Raw genomic sequence first — 23,396 nt, 5'->3', positions numbered from 1 at the left:
TGAGAGGACACATCTGCTGTGCTCTACTGTGTTCTACTCAGTTTCACCCACTTCTCTTACACCATGCAGCACATGCTGCTGACAGTGTCTCTCTCTCTCTCTCTCGCACACACACACACGCGCACGCACACACACACGCACACACACACACACACACACTGGCTGAGAGTCCAGGGCATAATGGGTGCGCCTGCTTGGTCAGCTGAACCTGAAACTGGCACTAAACAACATGATGGACAGAGTCAGACGGAGGGAAAAAGTGGAAGAAGGGGAGGCGGCGAGATGGATGGAGCAGAGAGGAGAGGAGGGAGACAAGGATGGAGAAACTGAGAGAGAAAGTGTGTTAAAATTTCAGCAAGGGAGGAAAAATAGGGGAGATGTTTAAAGCTGTTTGCGCAGGAGGCCAGACAAAAGGATGTTGCAGGTGAAGAAGACACAGAGACTGCAAATGTGGAGGAAGACAGGAAGAGAGAGACGATGGAGAGCACAGAGTTACAAGAGCAACCTGGGATTTGCAAGAAAACAGCCAGTTCATGACAGGGTACACTGACACCGTAACACTGCGGAGTGTTGAAAGAAGAGTGGCAATTTTCATAATGTCAAAATCTGTACCTATTTTTACTGAACCTGCCCATTGAGGCACTTCACCAGCTCCCAAGGAAGGACACATTAAATCGAACTCTATAAACAACCCTATCAAACCAACAGAGGTACACTAACCTATATTTTTATGCTCTCTGTAGCAACAAACTAGAATTCCTTAAAACTGTAATCACAGAAAAAAAAAGAACAAAGCGGTCCTGATATACGGTATGTGTCTGACAAGCCTGAATATTTGAGAGCCACATGCTGTTTATATTTTACCCAAGAAGTGGAGGGAAAGGTGTGACACTGAGCCTGAGCCTGAACTGACAGCAAAAAAAAAAAACAAAGTGAGGGGGCTGTAAAGAGTCCAGAACATCTGAAACAGTCTGATACCAACTCTGCTGTGGATGGTGTCAGTACTACAGAATACAGGCTGAAAATAAAACGTGGTCAAAGACCAAATGAAACATGTGTTTGCTCTCTCTGAAAAATGTAAAGGGTACATATGGTGTAACATGTTGAGAAGGGCAAGATGTTCTTTAAAGCTAAGAACAAAAATGTGTCTCACACTGATAAAAGCTGTTGTAAAACAGCTAGGGACAAAAAACCCCCCCCAAAAAACGAAAAGATAACTCTGCAAAAACTCTAAAATTTAAGACAGGGGCCCAGGGTCATAAAATGTTAACTCCCATATTTTTATAGCTGTGTGTGTGTGTGTTTATGTGTTCTCACAAGATACTGGTCACTGCCTGCTGTTTCAAGGTAAATCCTCCACTGCAGGGGAGGAAGGAGGAAGGAGGAGGATGTAACAGTACAACAAGTTCTTAGCTCGTCTGACTCAAATCCTCTTTGGGTTCTCTCCAGGTTAGGGTTAGAAGTGGAGGGAAAATGTGGCCGTTTACATCTGACTTCATGTGCATATCTCATCAGAAGAGAGATACTGTCTGTCTGCACGCGTACGCAGCTCGATATAAGCATCTCCTACTCAACGTTCCTGTTCAGTTTATTAAATAACGACATTTCTGTTCAACATTTAATCCACTGGTTAAATGAAATCTCTGACATGAATTGTCTCATCCATATACATCTATATATAGACACCCTGATTAGCTGCATGTGTTGACAGTGAGATTCCATAAACAAGCGTTAGATCTCAGGTGTTGTAACTCGCAACAGTTTAAACTAGCTGCCAAATGAGTTCCCTTGTGCTTCATGCTGTGAAGAAACTGATTCTCACCGATGAAACATCAACATAAAGTTCTTATACAACGCACAACACAACAGTTAGCCCAACAGTAATTCAACAGGTATTTAGCCGCTCTGAGTGTAGTGGCTACCGGAGAAAAACAAAATTCTGTTAAATGACAAATCAATAAGTGTGACGTTCTGATAGACACCGATCCAACAGCTGTATTTGAGGTCAACCTTGTCTCCTAGAAATGTTTATATAGACCTCATTTCAAGAGTAAGCTCGTTTTGAAGCAAACCTCAATGACTGAGCACTTGCCATCTTTGTCCTCACTGTGAACCACTTCTCTGATATGTTTAGATTATCTTTTTTTTCTGAGAAATTTACCTCACAGAGAGGCCGAGAGGTAGCAGAGAAAGAGAAAGATAAACAGAGGGATAACGAGACGCAGAGAAAGAGGGGCGGCTGAAGATAGTCGGCACGTTTGCTCAGCTGAGGCTGCTGCAGGTGCTTCTGCTCCAGTCAGTGAAATAATGTGTGGCCCGCGCACTTTTTCTAATCTGCCTAATGATAAAAAGAAGAAAGAAAAAAGCCTTTCTGTTAAAGTGCAAACAGAACATGAAGAGCAATGGGTTTGTTTTAGCCTTGTTAGTGTTGACAGAGGTGTGAGTTATTGAGTTAATAACATGGCTGTGTGTGTGAGAGTCGGCGGCCATGCCTTTCAGCCGTGAGATACACAGAAAGAGCCACAGGTGACTGCAAAGTAAACCAAAGGAGTGCACATGCAATTGTCCATTATGAATGCAAATGAATGTGTCTGTGTGCGCTTTCAGGTGTGTTTGCACCTCTTCCCATTTTTCTTCTCTGCCTGATAGAAGCTGTTGTGTTATCTGTTGAGCTCTGCAGTGCCGTGTGTGTGCATGTACTGTGGGTAAATCAGTATTTAGCAGTGTATTTTTCTCCCAAACATACATTACTCCCCGGCGTCATAAATATTCTTTATCTGCTTCTTTCCCCTTCATTCTCCCGCCCTCCGTACCTCCATCCCTCCCCCACCCACCAACCCGCCTTCCTGAGGCATATTAAATCCCTGCAATTGAAGAATAAATACGCCACATTAAAACATAAGATATGATATTGATTCATTCTTTGCTTTAAATAGCATTATGAAAACCAGAGACTGTCGTTAATCAGCGGCAAGGTGGGCACTGCTTTTCGCAGGCGGAGGCGCGCAGATGCTAGTTGCTGCGGGCTCATCAGCTTTACGACGTAACGGCAGTACTTTATGGAGCCGGTGGAAACATCGATTTATGCTGATGACTTTGCCTGTGTTCTGTAATGCAGCCATGACACGCTGTAAAGCCCTGATCAAGCTGAGGAGTGGAGGAGGCGGCCTTTAGCTGCAACGCACGGCCATATACTCTGTGATGAGTTGGCTTTCACTCCTATTTAACATATGGAGGGTTGTGGTTAGGAAGAAGCAAGAGGCGGTAAACTGTCACAGCCTGCTCACTATTCAAAGACGTTTTACTAACATACGGATACACAGGATTTATATTTCAGCAGTGGAATTTGCACTAGTAGTTTTTGTTATTTTTGCAAACCAAGGAAGTGATGGCCATGTTCATGGAAATGGAAATATCATCTGCTGCACTGAATACATAGAGTTTTACACACCCGTCATTTCCACATCATTTCCACTAGATTTCCTGGGAGAAAAAACCAACATGATTTCATTCAAATTATAGGGTGAAAATGATTAATTTCTAATTCAGTACAAATGAAGGGTAACGTCTAATAAACGGTGAATAATAATAATAATTATTGGAGAAATAATTAGTAACAAAACAACATAGTGCTTTCCATGAAACTCTTTAGATATTATCAGAAAAATGAAATTAAACTCACTGGTAAAAAAAAATTGGAAACTTTCTTTTATGTCATCCCCAAATCAAGTCTGGGTCATTTCACCTAACTCTAGTTATATCTATTATATCATTTTGGTTTTAGATTCCGATTCAGGTTCAAATTCAGGAAAAAAAACTTAATCTATCACAAAGTGGGAAGTCGGAGAAGCGGGTGCCAGGTGTTGTAGTTGCTCAGGTAAAATGTCTTGGATGCCAAAAACAAAATATAAAAATAAATAAATAAAATAAAAATATCTCTTTCCTGCAACTGTGTCCCAGTCTCTCGAAATAATCCACAGAACACAGAGCAGCAGTTTTTTTTAGTGAACCTTTCTTTTTTGAAAGTAGTTATAGTGGAAACTGCCAACAGTGAAGATACCTGAGTTCTGAATGTTTATAATGTAGTTTTTCAAAATAATGTTCACCACCAATGGATTAAAGTGGCTGCAAAAATTCCAGAGAGATACCAAAACAATGTGACACCAATACTGTATGTTCTTATTTTAATTTGGATGAACCAACCTTTTGAAAGCGCACGGACACAACATGAAAGCATTTCTCTACTGCAAACACAAGATCAATTTCCCTCCAGTGATATACTGTAAAAGTAGCTGCTGGGTTCTGTTTGTCTCACTCACTCACTGGATGGAGCTCGAGTTTTCATCCCCTGGAAACAACTGATCATTTAACTGATAGTTTGGATGAAACTGCACAGGCCAACACATTTCCATCCAGCTGTGACACATGTAGTTTGTTTCATTAAGCCATCTCAGACACCTGAGCATGAGAAAACTTTCTTCTCACAACACTGACACAAGTCTGCCCAGTGTATTTTTCCTTTTGTTTGAAGAGGATAATTGCAAGTCTTTAGAGGAAAAAAAAAAAAATCTTTCCAGCCGTGACACTTGTAGTCTGTATCATTATAAAAGATTAACCGAGCCCAGACACCTCACCACGTGATGTGAAATGAAATGATAGATGACTCTTGTTCCAGGAGTACCTATAATTGCAAGTCTACAGAGGCCATAAAAGACGACTTTGAAGAAAAACCACCTGGAGAGCATTTTAAGCTCAACCTTTATGTGTCCGGGGGAATCTAAGCACACCACATGTCCACATGAATTTAAACATGATATTGTGATGGATCCTAAAACCGTTTGTTCTTACAGAGACAGAGAGAAAAAGACTGTGGTTTGAGCACAGATGCTGAAACTCAAGGGGGGAAGCTGAGAGGACGTCGTCTTCTACTGTGCCAGAAGAGACAGTGTTTCCACATATGGCAACACAATGTGGTCAGAGAGGACATGAGTCACGAATCAGATACTGGCTGTCAGTACAGAACCATACAATATGTGTCTGTATGTGTATATGCACATATTCTTACATGTCAACCTCGCTCCTAGAAATTCTGTTTATACAATACTAATTTGTTTTCTCATTTACATTTTAATGGGAAACGTAATTTCTGCATTTATTATGTTCAGAGACTTTTCACATGGACTTGTACATGTAACTACAATGTTCTACGATGAGACTGAACCACAGGCTGATTATTAACCCCATTCAGGGTGGGCCGAGCTCTGATCACCAGGGGACTGAAGACTGCACCAGGTCAGGCTCAGATGCCCTCCTGCAGAGCTCTTAACCAGGATTTGCTCCAGCTTCAGGTTACATGGTCTGTTGACTTTGAGTCAGCACCACAACTTTCCGCTATAAATCATGTTCATCTTGTGGCAGTGTGTTCAAATTCTATGTTTAACGTAACACTATATCCTGTAGGCAGTGAAAGGGGTATTTCTTTTTGGATTTGTTTGTTGTCTTCAGATATTAATGTGGAAAATATTCACACAGGTTTGAATTTAATTTTTGTGTGAAAGAGACCAAAGTAAGGAAGAAAGGGACCCTAACCCTAACCCTGTTCCATGTTTTGCTGTTAATTATACACTGAGACGTGATGGAAGATGGGAAACATGTACAACAGAGAATTAAAAATATAACCAAAGGAAATATAAATAATTAAAAAGCACCACTCTGCCATTTTTTATGTATGAATCCTCCATAAAATAGTGCTACACTCCTTTCCATGCAATGATATGTTCATTACATGGTTCATACATCTTCCCATCTCTCTCATGTAGACCAAATCACTGAGCCAGTGTGGAAACAACAGGTGTTGTGTTCCGCGCTCTCTGTCTAAACGTGGCACGCAATGGGGTGATGATGACTCTATTTGTTTAACTATACTCTGTTGATCTGCATAACCGGGACAACATAAAATAGCGGGGCAGCATGAAAATGTTCCCTTTCCCTCATTCATTACGCAATTATGCTAAGCTGCATGCTTGACTATGAACCAGATGTTGTGTAATTAACCTCAGAGTGAAGATAGCGTTCTGCCCCATTGTCTCTCACCTTCAAGAATGAAATGGAAACCAAGCTGAGGCAGAGATAAGGGGAGTCACTCCAGAGGTTTCCACAGGCACAAACTGAAGAGGGCCGAGTGCAACCTGGTCAAAACTGAGCTGAAACTAATTGCATCATGTGCAGATAGCCTTCCACACCATTGTCTCTATAACCTTCAGCTCAAACTGTGTGAGGAGGTGAAACCTGAAGGGGTGTGTGTGTGGGAGGGATTTCCCGTTAGCGAACCGTAGGGTAAGAAGGGTATTGAATTTTAAAATGTCACAATATATTTTTTACAGAATATCCCCAAAATGAAATGAATTTAAAATCAATAAACGATCTGACTCAACCCAGAAAAGGGGAAACCTGTTCCAACAGTAAAAGATGGAGACAGAGGTTATTTGAATCAGATGCATTCCTGCATGAGTGCACAGTGTTACGTGGCCAGCATTCACTTTGTTTTAGTCTGTTATTAGTTCTTGTTTTAATATATAATGCTGACTGTTGTAAAAATGTTAAAATGCATCGTTGGGAAATATTTTAAAACCCCCGTCCTCCTCCATCCATCAATCCAACAACGGTCCTGTTGAACTAACCCAATAAACCAAGACTCTCCACATCCTCATGTCCTAGTATCACACCGACACACACCCAGACGTACTTGCTATTCACAAAGCAACAGAATCACAAAACAGAGATGACACCATCATTTGAAAAACTGCCCGCCACACCCCCTGAGGAGAAGGGCACATCAGATTTGGCAGTTACCCTTTCACTGAAAGTACCACTGTCATGTTGCAGCATGCACTCTGTAATCTCTCTGTACAAGAGGCTGATATAAGCAGTGGGCCAGCTGCCTCTCTCAGGGCTCACACTCCACCAGCCACGCTGCCTCTGGAGGACCCTTCAGGGCCAGTGGGTGAAGGTGAGGTGCCAGCGTGGTGGAGGATCACAGAGAGAGCCCTCGTCTCACACAGGACAGCTAAGTGAAGAGTGGGCTATTGAAACCGTATGCATTCTGACGTTAATACTTGCCTACAGACCTGAGGGGTCCTACAACATCATGAAAACACACCTGTTGACTGTGACCCATGTGAGCAGGTGACGCATGTTCTCTAGCATTTCTACACATTTTCAGACACCATGGACCACAGTGATACTGGTTCAGACGGTTTGAACCAGCAAGGTTAAAAGGTCACCGACCACTTATCTGCAAGAGAGTAATCACTTATCTGCAAAGGAGTAATCACTTAACGATTTTTTACTGGCTTAGGGGACAGTGGTGCTTCCAGTCACCAGGGAAACTCCAGTGCAGAAGCTGCTGATTCAGTCTGTGACACTGATGATACAGTATTCTCAGTTCAGCCTGAGGAGTCCGTGTTTGTTTGTGGACGTTCTGAACACATTTAATCCCACAGCTCAGCTGTGGTGGCCGGTCTGCACCCACTGCAGCTCTGTGACTTTGTTAGTGTCTAATCAGGAAACAATGGCACAGACGCTGCTATTCTTACTGAATCGACAAGGGGCGACGTTGACTTGTCCGTGAACTGCATTTTGGGATGACTCTGGATATTCCAAGCAAACCGGATGATGTCAAACTGCCATCTAGATGAATCTCAACTCCATTCAGCTCCAAACACGACAGGCTTGATTAAGAGACATTTATTTTCACTGGTTCTTGGAGAACTTTGCCTTTCAAAGACAAAAACAAGAGTCTGTTTGGCTTTTCTCTGCTGCCTTGCAACTTGTCCCTAGGTCTCAAAATCTGTGGTGAGACAAACCTGCATCCACACACACACTGTCCAACAACATACATTCGATTCAATCTGAGCGGAAGATTTTTCTTATTTATTATTAACAGCTGCCTCAAATCTAACATTTCTCAAAGGCCAGTGAAAACAACTTGCACTACCAGTTTGTTTACAGTGTCAGCATCCTGTTGTGTGCGCACACACCCCCACACAATCACACACCCACAGCAGTACCATGCCAAAGCACTGTTTATATCCTTGTGTGTGTGTGTCAGTCTCAACAATAGCAAGTCTCAGTGTCAAACTTGCCAAGTGTTGTGATAATTTCAGCAGGCACGGGTATGAAAATGAACACTGCCCTCAGTTACTATGTTGTGTGTGTGTGTTTTTCCTTGTATGTTTAAGAGTGTCTTCTTTAGTTTTGTTTATCTCTGTGTGCATCCATGTTTGTGTCTCTGCTGACCTGTAGCAGCTCCTCTTGGTCACCGCCCACCTCCAGCGCTACAGCAACCGAAGCGAAGGGACGACTGGCCATCTGCTGTCGCTCTCTCATCAGCTGCTACAGAGGGAGACAGAAAAAAAGGCTTTTTAATTCAATGTGATAATTGCAAGTCCGCATCTATCACTGATGGAAAACAATGATATTCATGTATGTGCCATGTGCTGTTGGTCAGTGAAGAGCTCTGCTTGGACCAGCAGGAAGTTAAATGCCTTGCTCAAGGGCATCTTAACAGTAGTGGCTGCTCATGGGCAGAATTTTGCTCAATTTGTCCCTTCACACATCTAGGTAGTAGTTTTTACCCCACAACCAAAACCACTTTCTCAGATGTCTGATTAAGGAAGAAAGGAAGCTTAAAATCACTGCTGGAGAAAGTGGGGTTAAAGAGTGATGGCAATAAATGGGAGAAATTGGAAAGAGAAAAGAGTAAGAAAGTTGAAAAGAAGTAAAAAGAGAAACGGGTCAGGACAGTAAATGAAGAAAAAGAAAAGGATGGGAGGAGAAAGAGGAGGAGGAGGAGGAGGTGGTGAGCAGAGATCAAAGCGCTTGATAGATGCGCAGGAGGAAGGCGAAGAGGAGAGTGGAATGGCAGGTGGTGGAGGGACGAAGAGAGTCAGAGGGGAGGAGGAGGAGGGCGGGCAAACTTCATTAATGAGGAAATGTCAGATGAACAAAGGCAGACAGCAAGGCCTTTATCAGCATGAGATCCAGACACCCCAACTGAAAACACCAACAGAGAAACACGCAGCACGTAAAAAACTAAAAAAAAAAAACATACTGAGAACATGCATACGCAAAGGTATACTCTCCCACACAAGGTAAAACAAAGACACACACAAGTACGTGCGGTAGGTGTGAGGACAAAAAAACAACATGCTCGCTGCACTCTCATCTGCCCTCCACTCTCCGACAAAAGCCCCGTCTCACGGCTTTTTCAACTTCACCACAGACATGTTAATGGGGTTTTGCTTCTACATTTAGCTCGGGGGTGGCCACCTGTTTCACGCACAACAAACTCATTTCTGGCTGATAATGCGCCAAGCTCTAATCATCAGTATGTTGTTTGTTGTTTCGGCAAAAAATCTGCCTGGTGTAGCCCTCGCCACACACACACACACACACACACACACACACAAACACACACACACATTACTGATTGGTGAAACAAATCAGGCACAGGGAAAATCTGGGCTCCAGACTGTGACCCTTACAGGGAGAAAACTTTAGTATGTTTACAGCCTGAGATGATTTTTCAAAAGCAAGAGAAAGGAGAGAGAGAGAGAGAGAGAGGAAAAAGAAAAGATGAAGACACATGGCAGAGTGATTACCAAAAGGAAAAGCCAAGTCACTCCTAAATGTCAGTGACCTCCACACTCTGTTGCCTCTGCCTAAACTGCAGCCCCTCCTGTAGCTCTGTGTCCGCTCCTGTTGCTGAGAAAAGGCTGCACGCTGACACTAACTAGCTGTCAGGTGTTGTGCTAGCCCGCCGCCGGGCTGCACGCTTGCCAGTGTCAGACTCTTTAAGCATGAATGAATACTACACCTGTAGCTACATCAGCACAGTCAGGCGCTCCGGCGGCGGCAACTGCTCTGCCTAGCGTGCCGCCGTGCCGGCTAATGTGATGTCTTCTCTTGTTAGCTGTCACCGCTATGCTAACGCTGCTCGGATGACAGCGTGTGCTTGCTAGCATCGCTTTTAGCCTCCTGCTGATGTCAGCTTAGATTTGTAAGAGCCTAGGTGAGAAGGTGTGGGAGACAGGGAGGGTGTCTGTGTACTGTGAGCTTTAGATGAGGTAATATATCCCCTTTAAACATTTCAGACCTTTAGAAGTGCGTCATGTTTTGCTAGATATCAGTGTATATTTACAAAGATTTGACATTTCATTGTATCTGCAAAGTTAGAAGCATCTTGTCAATTTCTATTGCCAGTGAAATAGTGCATAAAATAGACTACATTTAGCATGTGTTATATTAGTGTTAAACTTCTTCAAATTATCTTCACTGTCTCAGATATCTCAGCTATTTTTCCTAACTTATTTTCATAAACTTGTTGTTCTTGACACCTCAGTTTTCTGGATGTGGGGACATAAACATGAACAAAAAAAGGAGCAGTGAAAAACACTGGACATTTTGTAGCTGGTATTTAAAACAGACTGGCAAACATGATTCAAATAATGACTGCCATGCTGATTTTTACTTTGTGTAGTCCATGAAGACCTCTCACCTAACTGACAAAAAAGATGATTTCCAAACCCATCCATGTGAACTGTTTTTGACCCCCACATCCTAATTTCTTGCTCTGGGTAGGAGAAAGACTGGATGAAGAAAGCTGATTGCTGGTAAGACAGAGGATGAAACAACGGCCAACCCCAACCCCTTCCCTACAAGTTTTTACAGCATTAACAATCATACCACTTCCGCCCTCATCAGAGATTAAAGTATAAATTTAAGGTCATTTCAACATTTGTACAAATTGAAGCTTTCGAATTTCCGACAATCTCTATTTTGCTAATTGCCTCGAAATTCTTAGTATAAAGCATTAATGAATGAAACAAAGTAAAGTGAGAACCATAATGTTTATTTATTACAGTTAATCTCTATAGTACCATGTATGTGCTTTAGTTGAGCCTTAAGTGCACAATTTAAATATAGTTTAGAAGGTTTTTTTTGGGAGGCTTCATTTTTTTTGTTTACTACAATAACTTTTGGTTGTGGGTGGTTGTGATTGACCCTGTGTTCATACTTTGTTGCACTGGTGATATGAGGTGTTCTCTCATCTCTTTCTTCCCTTAAGCCACTGCTCCTGTGTTAGAGAGATTAGACAAACTGGTCAAGGTGAGTGGGGTCACATTTGTGTGTCTGTGTGTTGTGATCTGATAAATCAGTCTAGACAGAGGAATTATGTTTAAACATAAAACGTGGGACTAATATTTAGCACTGTGTTAAGTTTTAGAGTCTAGTGACTATGCAAGTGTGCATGGGTGTGTGTGTGTGTGTTGAGTGTACATATGGGCCTATTGTATTTTGTTCACCCTTGTGCTTGTGTACATCATACAAATGCAAACGCACATGTTCATTTTAGTAAAACAGACCACTTGTGTGTCTGCTCGTGCATGTATTGTGTGTTTAATGCCCCCTTTGACAAGTCCTTGAGTGGGCAACAAGGACAAGGCAGCGGCCATCTTCTCTGTCTGCCTGTCGCACTGTAAATCAGCCATAAAATGGCTAATTAACTCTGCTGTGCTGTAAACAAGCAGTGCCACACCAGACACCAGCGACTGGATGACAAAAGGAGGGGGAGTGGAGACAGAGCTGTGTGTGTGTGTATGTGTGTATGTGTCTACGGGAAGGAGAGAGCAATAATATCCAGGATTTAAGGATTTTAGCCAGATGCCTGAAATTCAAACTAAATCACAGGAAGATACAAAGTTAACATCCCCTGTGAGTATTCGTCCATTTTGAATGTGCCAGTGTTTATCTAGCCTCAAGGGGAGGCACGACATCCAAACATCCATTCATTCGTCCATCCAGCCATCTCAGCTGGACAGACAGGCGAATAAACAGCCAGGAGAAAAATGAGTGTGCTGCAACAATGGAGCCAATCACATGGCGAATTATGCTTCACAGAAGGCAGCTCAACTAAAGTAGCACCTGCAAGCTCAAATTGCCAGTCCTGTTAGACGGCTTGGAAATATCTGTGTAATGTGCTGTTTGCTGATTTTGGATGCACTCCTGTGCAAATAACGGGTTTCACAACACGACGAGTGGCTCACTGCTACTATGTCTGCAATTAAACTCCACATCATCTCTCTGAGGGCAGAACGACAGTAATGTCAATATATCTGCAAGCCTGTGCACATGTGTCACTGTGTAGGTTTGTTTGTGTAGTGGGTAGTGGTGGGGGAATTTATGCAGCAGCATGTATTCCATAACCTGTGGCATGAAATTGCTGTAAATACATACACAAAGGCCCTCAAATTGGATGCACCATTTCACAGTATTCTGAAACAGCATGTGTGTTTTCACTTCCTATACGTAATTATTTTAATAACATATTCTACATTACAAAATGTATGTGGACAAACTGGGCCACATATTTTCTGTACCTTTGGTTGAGGTCCCTTTAATGTTACAGCATGTGCTGCCAACAATATGATGAGGACCCTGTTTCAACATGACAGTGCCCTGTGCACAACAGCAGGTCTTTAAAGAAAAAGGTTTCTGGTATGGAGGAACTTGCCTGGCCTGCACAGACACTAGGCCTCAAACTCATTCAGCAGCTTTAGGATGAATCGAAACTCTAACAGTGAGTCAGATGTTATCACCCAACCTCAGTGCTGGACTTCACTAATGCTCTTGTGGCTGAACGAGAGCAAATCCCTGCAACCAACATCTTGCGGAAAGATCTAAAAGCTAAAACCAGAAGAGCGAAGGCTGCAATAGCAGCAGATTAATGCCCTGGTTTGGGAGTGACATGCTCAGTCATAGATCGATATAATGTATGCATATCCACATACTTTGGCCAGGTAATATAATTATTTTAGTTAGTACATTGTTCATGCTAAATAGTGTGTTAAATAATAAAAATCTGTTTTATATCAAATGCACAAATGCGTTGAAAAATTAAACCTTATTGATGGTGTGGAGCAGAATAACATGGCTGAGGAATGAAGAATACTGCAGGGAAAACATTCTCGACTCAAACACACACAGCAGAATTTGCTGATGTGAACATACTAAACAACACATTTCTCATCCAACATTATTGCCACTGTTTCCCCTGTGGATGTAATGCAACATCAGCGTCCATGTTCCTCCACTCCATCTGTAACCTAACTAGATGGTTTAATCAATGCCACAGAAGGCTGCAGGTTCAGGTCTGATTAATGTTTTAATCAGAGATGCGAGAGAAACAGCCATTTCTGAACAGGGCTTATAACTCTCACGGGCGGTTCCTAAAACCACAGACAAGTCAGAGTTTCACACTGTTTCACTGTATGTTTCACAGGAAGTGTGACAGCTGATGTCAGTGTTTAACAGTGACCTAGGATGAGCTACAATAAGTTATAAAATCACTGTGACATTGCTACAGCAGCAGCGACTGCCACTGATTTTTCAAAGAAATTGCTGAGAAATCATCCAGAAATCTGCACTGGCGTCACTGGGACTGATGGTTACTGGGTTACTGTGTCTCCCACTGTCCCATGAAGAGTGCAATGTAACACCCTCTTAAAAAAGGTGTCTGCTGGGTGCCTCAAAAGTAAATGCAAATGTGTGAAGGAACAGATGGAAAGGGTGACTGTGAGAGTAGATTTTACGGTTCAGCAACAAAAGTAAAAGGCAAAATCTTATTTTAATGTAAAATCTGGTCAAGCATTATGTGACTCCATAAAATCAGTCTTCTTTTTTGTGTTAGTAGAGCAGGACAGGGAGTTACATCCGTTACACATAACAAATTACACTTTCAGTTTTATGGATCTCAGTTTTTTGGGGGAGGAAATGTTCATGGGCATAAAAGTTAGTTGGACTGCTCCTGGCTGAAGGAGCAAATACACAATGTCTCATGTCCTCGCTGTGATGGAAAGAGCAGGAGCTTAAACTAGTGCATTTACATGTAACTTATGCAGGTAGTCTTGTTTGGACCTGGGTGATGGAGTGTCCTGTTTGTATTGTCATGGATCTATACATTATATCCCATTTAAGGAAACTGAATCATGTCCTATACTTTGGGTTTGATGCCTCAGGGGTCACAGTAGCTGCAGCAGAATAAACCATCTAAAATGTCCTTTGCCTCATTCACATTCTGCAGCACTTCCCCAGGCCAGGTGAGATACACCGTACCCCCTACAGTGTTTAAAAGATAAACATTTACGTGGCAACTAGACATCTTTTAACATGAAAATCACAGAATCTATGTAAAGTGGGATTACTATAGTTTCTTGACTACAGGTGATTGAGAGCTTTGATTTTAGACATAGCAGAGGACACCACACTAATACACCTGTCAATGTCAGGCTGCATTTTAGACCCATGATACACAGAACACATTTCAGCCATGTTTCAGCCTGACAGAGCAGATGCACTTCACTTTGAATTAATGTGTGCGTCTACACCAGTGACCTTTTTGAGGCTTTAAGTATATTTTCTTCCAGTTTATGCACACAGCTACGCTAACTGTGAGTTAGGTTGTGGATGCCATCAGTATGCTTAAGAGTGACAGCAACTCTGTTACTAAATGGATCTATTACAGGCATTAAGGATGGCAGCTGCTGCTATTTCCCTGTCAGTAATAATGCTTTCAATGTTCCCTTCAGTTATCAACAGGACCCCAAGATACATGAACTCCATTACTTGGAGCAGTAGCTTTCCCCCAACCCGAAGAGGCAAAACACAGTTACACAGTTAGTTATGTTCATACCAATGCACACACACAGACACACACACGTGAAGACACATGGGTGCACACTTTCAAGAAATAAGAGGAATTCGCAGTATTGTACTCTGAAAGGACAGCATTGTTGGAATTCCATGATAGGCATCTACACAAACAAACACACACACACACACACACACACACACACACACACACACACACACACATATTCATACAACCATGATTGATACTGATAAGTATTCAATTATTCCCTCATTATGTGGCTTTTGAAGCTCAGTGCTGTGACTAGAGACAGATAGGATTTGCAGCTTTGCCTCTCGGCATAAAATATGATATAAGCTATTGAATGAAGAATGAATCCATCCAGCCACAGTGTCCGCAGAGACACCGCTGGTCTGATTGTTTGATACAATGAGGCTCCTTTACAAAGGACACACACACACGGATGCACTCACGGATTTACATCATAAAAAAACACCTGGAAAACATGCCAATTTTGTCTGTTGGATGTGTGCAGACAAACAGGTGCGAGCACAGAAAGGCAGACTACCACTGAGAATCACATACACACACTTGTCTGCCTCTTGAATTTGTATGCCAGCAGGGCCACAATCGAGAGCCGATAACAAATCTCATTTCTGGCATGTTTGCCAAGTTTCCAGACGGCATTTGTCTCCTGGCTGAATGTGGTGAGTGGGATCTGAGTAGAGTAAACAAGAGCACAGATATCCCTGTCTGATAGAATCCACCACTCCAAACCAGCATCCTACACATCATCCCCAAGACTGGACAAGCACTCGAGAATCTTATTCAGCGGTGGCTGCAGGACAAAGCCTTTGGGGTGTAGTTCCAGTTAAACAAATACCACAAGATATCTGGCTGTAGATGTAAGGTGACTTACAGCAGTTACAGACTGGGGACCCAGACTTACCACTGGAACTGCTCATGTAGCATAATGCACTTCTCTGATGTCCATTCATATGTTCAGTGTGTTCCAAGCAATTATGGTTTTTGCCAATAAACTGTTCAATACGCTGCCACCAAATGGAGCTTTAAGCAAGTATAAAATGGAAGATTTATTGACAATTTACTGACAAAGTGAAATTGTTTGGATCATACTGAGCATACATGAAAAACAAATGCTGTGAATGCTGCAAACGTTTCAGGGCCAAAGCCAAGCTCACAGGGGTGAGTGTCTGATGCTCAAAACACAGATTTTTAGCTGGAATATTCATTTAAAACGATCAAACCGCTGTGGAAAGTTTTTTACTCCCAAAACTTGATGTGCAGCTTGATGTTCACTGCGATGGATCGCACAACTCAAGGTAGCTTGTAGGGAACTTGAATTAATGGAAACCAATAATTGCCTGAAATTGTAAGAAATGTACTTCCAAAAATCTAAAACACAGCAGCAGCATGGTTTACAAAATGGTCAACACTGAGGTAAGATTATGTGATTTCTATCAAATTGGCTAAAACTTTCAAAACCACCGCTCCTTCAAGGCCTTGACAGCACAGTGATAAGTGATTGGAGAGGTACTTGTGTGCTGCAGGACTTTATAAGAGCTGGATTATCAAGGTTAAGATGAGGGGAGACAGTCTGGAGGGTGAAACGACACATAGACAAGTCAAAATGTCAAGGTGCATCTTAAATTTCAGTCCGGTTGGGAAACTTCACTGAAAACTAGCCCTTTAAACAGCTTCTCAACAGATGGAGGCAGGATGTGCAACTAGAACTTGAGCGAGCCAGACAACCTGATCGCAGCAGAACATCGTCAACACATCCTGGAATGGTGGTCGAATAAATCCCCATTGATTTGGAGAGCTAATTAGAGAAGACCAGAGAGACGAAAAGAGATAGAAAAGGCTTATAGATTGTGTGGCTTGTAGCAGTTACTGTGAACAAGGCAGACACACACTTGTATTATGACCAGTAAGCCCCATTCACAGCTAACTGCCTGGCAATTACTGCTCACACTTTGACTGGGGAGAGAAAACACAGAGAGACAGAAATATTCCAGATCAAATAGAACAAAAATAGGCCAAATCATTTGGGTTTGTGAGAAACAAAACTGTGAAACGGGTATACATGTACAGTTTGACAGCCTGAACACTTTCAGAAATGATCCTGAACATCTGAGGCGGACGTTTTTTTGTTTTTTTTTCTGCTTGTGCCAGAAAATGGGTTTTCTACCCTATCTGCTGAAGTAGGATCACAAGATTGTAATACAGTAAAACTACAGTTTTAGAAACACAGACAACATGGCTCTTTTCCCTTATGTGTGACTGCACCAGATGCTCAAATCACAATGAAAATGTAAAATTTTATCGCTTTTCTTTACACTGTAGAAATCAATTTACCTTTACGTGTTGATATGAACTGTACCGTTTGTGGCCGTGTCTACACTTTAAAGACAGATATTTCAAAAGTGTTTTTCAATACAATATTCACATTAAAGATTACAGTGACCAATAAATCTTCCAGTGTACATAAGACAATCTGAACCTGTCTTAGCTGATAAAAAGCAAGATGCACAGGGAAAAAACGGATGTACACACAAAAAACTGTGAGAAATGAATCTTTAAATCATACGTGTGCAGCAGTTTAGGTGGATTTATCTAAATCCAAACACTGAAAAAATGGAGATGGAGGTGTCTCAAAGCTTTACTGAAGTGTCGGACCACCAGTAAATATGGACTGATGAAATGTCTTTCATTCTCTTTCTGTCCACAAGGGAGACAGTGAGAGACAGTGAGAGAGAGAGAGAGAGAGAGAGAGAGAGAGAGAGAGAGAGAGAGAGACAGAGCTGGAGGGAAAGAAAAGTGGGCCGTTTTAAGGGGTCATCCATTATATCCTATCACATTAGCCCTCATCACTGGCCTGCTCAGACAGCCCTCATCTATTCCCATTCTCCACAGGCCAACGCACACACACACATACACATTTACAGAGAATGAAAGACCGCTGAGGATAACCTGCGTGTGTTTGTGTTCTTAGTGTGTCTCTCCATCCCATTTCTTCATGACTGATAAAAGTCCAGCAGCTGGAGTTAATCTGCTGTACCTGGCACATCGAACTCTCAAGTTACACTCACAAGTTTCACACTTCCAAACAGAATGGTGTGTGTGCACGTATGTGCGCGTGTTTCAGTTTTCATTTTCAGCAGCAGCTTTATCATGTTCGTTTATCATTTGTTTATCACTTTGACCTCAGCTACACACCTGTAAAGACTCTATCACGGTGACAAAATCTGTCCTCCGTCCACAGACAGACCCAAAACCACCTCTGTGGCATTTGCCATGACAGCAGATGTCTCCAGGGCCTTATTTTGCCAAGATGACACACACACGCACACACACACGCACACACACAGGGCAGCTGGTAAAGAGTTTATTTTTGTATGTACATAGAACTTCTAACATCTACGTCTAACTTCCCTGAGATCAGGCTCTTATATGTGTGTGGAGGTGTGTGTATATAAATGTGTCTGCCAGTGGAAAAAACTGTAGGTGGTTCTTATTATCGCCTTGGAAGCCTGATTTACAAGATTTAAACAACCGTACATCCCTTTGACCACGGCGTCTCTCACACACACACACACACACACACACACACACACACACACACACACACACACACACACACACACACACACACACACACACACACACACACACCACAGTGAGCAGACTGGTCTGAAACCCTGCCAGGCCCCAATCACAGACTATGCAAACATACAGTATACATGTACTGCCCTTCTTTCTTTTTGTTGTTTCTCTGTCTCTCTCTCTCACACACACAGACACACACACACACAATCCTTTGGTTTCCTTGGGAACAGTGTTTATCCCGTCCATTTAGTCCATTTAGCCGTGTGTCCCATTAGCATCAACCTCCCATCTGTCTACCCAGCCCCAAGAGGGGCTCCAGTGTGTGTCTGCATGTGTGACTGATTGCATGCGTGTGTAGCTATGCTTGTGTTTATGTGCATAAAATCCGCTGTGTGTGTGTAGTTTATGTTACTCCCTGATCGCCACCCCTCCCCTCCACAAACTAATCAAATATCAGATTAACGTTCATCAATTCCCACCTGCACCAGCGACGCCGCACATAATCATTATCTCTGACCTCTCTGGTTGGCTGGCTGGCACCCGTCCTATCCACCCATTACACTCCACAGCTGACGGGCTAGCTGAGTGCCACTTCCTGCACCTTGTCCAATTACATTGCGTCGAGGAAGCGAACCCAGCCACGATAGGTCGGCTAAGGCTGTCAACCCCTGGGTCAAGGAGAACGACTCTGATTGGGTGTTGGGGAGCTAACGACCAGACAAGCAAACCTTCTCTTAATGAGATCATTACATCTTCATAATGTAGTAATGTGAGGAGATGTTTAATCATTCTGGGCCTAATTCACTGTCAAATATGATTTTATTCACTCTGAAACAACTTTATGGCTCATGGAGGGGAATCAACACAGGTCGACAACAAACTCAGTGGAGAGGTCTTGAGAAATCAGGATTTTGAAATCAGTGATCTTCCAGATTTACTTTTATTTCTGGCCACAGCTGTTCTCAGCATGGAGGCATAAAAAAGCCAAATAAACCACAATGTCTCATTTTCTGTTTCTATCACCTGTTAAATACTCCAGATGTAACTTGGCTGACCACCTATTAAACCGTCATCGTTGTTTTACGGTGCCCATGACTCTATCCCCGTGTGAATTCTGATTTGTTCATTTTACTGTTTTTTATGCATTAACTTTTTATGGTTTGACTTTTTTTTATGTGAGCAACACTTGTCTTTTATGTCCTCAGTGTGGTCATATGGTCTTTTGTGTTGTGTCATGCTTTCTTACCCAGAAAAAATACAATCAATCACATTAAAATGGCAGAACAGTGGAGTTACTGTAAGATAAGCAGCTGACTGCACGTGACACTTGACCAAATTATGTTCCTGGTGTTTGTTTTTAGGTTCACTTGATTATTTGTTTAATCCTGTATCATCATGTCTTTCCTCACCATCTGTCTTTCTCTCCTGTTATTCGTCCAACCCTCCATCCTTCTCACTCTGTGCCAGTGAGACCTGGGCGTAAAGCTGCAGAGCCCAGCACTACTCAACACATTAACTATGGCCTCAGCTCACCAATATATACAACTGTGGGCATGTGTATGTGTGTGTGCGTGCGTGTAAACTAACACTGTATTTGTGCGTGATAGAGGAGTCAGCAACTTTACCTCATCTTCACCTAGGCCTCATCTCAAGATCTTTTTAACAAGGAGCCAGTCAATCAATCTCTGATCGATAACTATCTGGAACCTGCCAACGTAAAGGTGTGTGTGCGTGCGTGCGTGCATGTGTGTGTTGGGCTGACTAATGTAGACATCTAGGCATAGCGCTGATCCTGTTGGGCCTCCTTTCTGTGCAGTGTGCCAGCTGTAGGAATGAAAAACCAGCGGCGTCTTTGGCTGAGCTATTGCCGTCCAAGAGGGAAAGCTGGCAGCGAGGGGGACGTCAATAACGTTGGGATAAACAAATACTCAGAGAGAGAGAGACAGAAGAGAAAGTGAAAGAGAGAGGTAGAAAGATAGTATGAGTGAAAGAGAGAGAGAGAGAGAGAGAGAAGGGAGGTTTTCAAGAGCAGAGCGAGAGAAGCCAACGGTTTTGCCAATAAACAAGCCAGCACAGCACTATTGCAGATTACCATAGAGCTTAAGTATATAGGATGGAGGCATTAGAGAGTCAGCCCCATCAGACCAATGCAACAAGAGCTGATCATGCATCTGTGTAGGTGTGTGTAGGCCTATACAAGAGACCGTGTGTGGACATGTAGAAAACAGTGTGTGTTTGTAAGAAGAGACATTGGCTGAGGTTGATATCAGGTTTTTATGAAATATCTAATACATGTATTATCAGAATTATCAGAATATAAAACAGTGCCACAGTATTATTTTGTTTATTCATTGCATTGTCTTTATATATTAAAGTGAAGTGTTTATTAATTTATTTTACATGATTTCTTTGTCATGTTATATATTATTATCATTATTATTAATAATAGTAACAGAAGCAGTAGTTGTACTGGTTTATCCAGGTTTGTTGTTTTGCAACTTGACAGCATGATTAATGGGATTCCTCCTCAAGGATCTTTCCAGGTGAAATAAAGGTTGATGATGAGATGAATGCCTGCACATCAGGTGTCCTCAAATACTCCCTTCATGCTCAGTTCAGGAGTGTGTGTTTGTGTGCGTGTGCAGCAGCGCGTGATGAGTGTATTGTTGTAATTTGTTGCCCTGCAGGTTTGAGTAGCGGCTCATTATCTGAGCAGATTCCTATCTTCCATTCCTCGGGGCCTTTACAATCACAAAATTATTGATTCGCTCTGCTTCCCAAAACAATGGATGGTGAATAAAATCGTGATTGAATAGATTTCCAACCTGCCTGGTTTAGCTGCTCATAAAACTTGGTTAATGTTTGTGTCAAACCAGTGGTATTTGTTCACTTTCTTTCTTTCTCAGCTTTACTTTTCAAATCTCTTGATCTCTGCCTTAAAGATACAGTCCCCTGATTTTGTTTTAGAGATAGAGCCCCACTAGAACCCAAGAATTCATGTTTTGGTTCCAATAGTCAGGTCTCAAAATATCAACAGAACTGGTATTGGACAGTATTTCAAAAGCATATTTTCCATATAGCAATATCAAGCTTTGGCCAGACTGACTTCCCACTGTTAGGAATTTTCATCTGAAATCTACCAATTCACACAGGGTATTTAAGCATATACACCTTTTCTGTGGTGATACTGGGAGGTCATTTATTTCCTGCTGCACAGGATATGTTCCACTGCATTGAGTGTGAAGAGAGCTGCGATGACTGCGAGACTATGAGATGCTGAAGAGCTACATGAAAAGGCAGGAAATAGCTCCTGTTCGATGGAGGACAGAGAACGCGCACAACATTCAGAGCAGCGTCTAAAGGTAAAGCACCACAGTCAAAGCCACTGGAACAAAGCTTTACGCCTCTGAGAAATCCTTCGAGAGTGTGTGTGAGCACAGACTCTTTACTATTCCTCAAGTCAAACAGAGGTAAGGGCTCTCAGACTGGATGTTGCAAGCCAAAGTAGCTGGCAAGGCAGAGTAAAGAAAAACTGAGAGAGAAGATGATAGATTCATGCTGTGATAAGGCAGCGCTATTTCACATCACACAGAGTTCAAACAGAAAAAAAAATCTTCTATGTTTCTCTTGAAAGAGGGAAAAAAAGAGGAACGGGAGGAGGAGAAAGAAATAGCACCAGAGCAGAAGTTCTATATTTGCCAGGGTACAAATGGGGTGAAGAGAGGTGTGTGTGTGGGGGGGCGGAGGCGGAGGAGGGGTGGCAGCGAGGAGATGGAGACTGAGATACGTACGCTGCCTGAACCGTGGATAAACAGAGAGATACGAGCAACAAAGTGCTGCATGAAGACAAAACACTGTGGCAGGAAAGCTGGAAGAGAAAGTGCAGAGGGAGCAGAGAGAAGGGAAGAGGAGGAGGAGACAGTCAGAGGAGAGTGAGGATGAGGATACGACAAAGAGACTGAAGTTAGCCAGTTTCTCTGACTTTATGTGCAAAGCATTGTTTTTAATGGCAACTTTCGCTTTTCCCTGCTTTCTTTTGTATTTGCTTTCTGTTACATTCCTCTCATTCTCAGCTGCTGATGTTCTTTTTCTCTTCAGTCATTGTTTCTGTTGTGTATTTCACCTTTTTTGGTGCAAATGTGACTCAGTTTGCACTGGCCCCATATGTTCTCTAGAAAAACGCCAGATCTTCGCGCTGAGAAAGGAATTAAAACCCAAATTTTATGCTGCATAGCAACTTTTCTTTTTCTCCTTTGTTCCAAACTATTAATAAACACAGCACTAATGCACTTCCATTCATCTTACTCAAGGCCTGACATTCACTAATATCAAACCCATTGTTGTAACTCTCTTTCCTACACCTCACCTTTCCAGCAGGAAAAATAACCCATTTTCTTGCATTATGCCTTTTTCTGTTTTGATCAAAGCCTTTTATTTTGACAGATCAAAGTAGCTTATTTGATACAGAATGAAAGCGACCATCGTGGTTTTTCTTTTCTTTTTCTGAAACTAATAAATTCCAGTTATTGAGTCACTTGATTTCAACAGTAAATCACCGGCCACTGCTGCCAAATCACCTGCCACTACAGCTCTGGTTATTCGATCAAACACTTAAAATGACCTAAAGTACAATTAAGTTTTCCTGACAAGCAAACTTTCTTGGCCGAGCAAATGATGACAGTTATACAGATGCCCTGAGGGGCGAGTGAGAAAAGCAAGTTCTGTAATGTTGCTGTCTTTTGGCCAGAAATTTATTTTAATTTAATTTATGTAAAGTTACATTACTGGCTAACACATTATGTATCCTGTGCTTAGAGTGCATGGACAAATTTTAAAAAATCCCTGGGAGAAAACATGAATTTATTATTATTGGCTTGTTGACCAAACCTAAATTTCCTCCTCTGCTCTGACTGGCTAACTGTCTCTGTCTGTATGTATTGGCTGGTTAATTAGCTGTGAGTGGAGCCGGCTATCTCAGGTCTTCAGGTGTTCGGGCATCCCGACTCAAAAAGCACAGTCACCTGTCTTTCATTGAGAAACTGACGCAGGAACAGCA

At 42.3% G+C, this 23,396-nt stretch overlaps 1 protein-coding gene across 2 annotated transcripts in view; it reads right to left on the bottom strand.

Moving 5' to 3' along the window:
* The window catches only part of atrnl1a (attractin-like 1a), a 185,050-nt gene that overhangs the window by 27,194 nt on the left and 134,460 nt on the right, over window positions 1-23,396 (bottom strand). For both annotated transcript variants that reach the window (XM_041050639.1, XM_041050640.1), the window contains one exon: window positions 8,299-8,394. In XM_041050639.1, the coding sequence (XP_040906573.1) occupies window positions 8,299-8,394 (96 nt within the window). The remainder of the gene's footprint in view (window positions 1-8,298; window positions 8,395-23,396) is intronic.

The sequence above is a fragment of the Toxotes jaculatrix genome, chromosome 11 (assembly GCF_017976425.1).
Source record: "Toxotes jaculatrix isolate fToxJac2 chromosome 11, fToxJac2.pri, whole genome shotgun sequence".
Classification (NCBI taxonomy): Eukaryota; Metazoa; Chordata; class Actinopteri; family Toxotidae; genus Toxotes; species Toxotes jaculatrix.
This window is presented reverse-complemented; position numbering and strand designations above follow the sequence as displayed.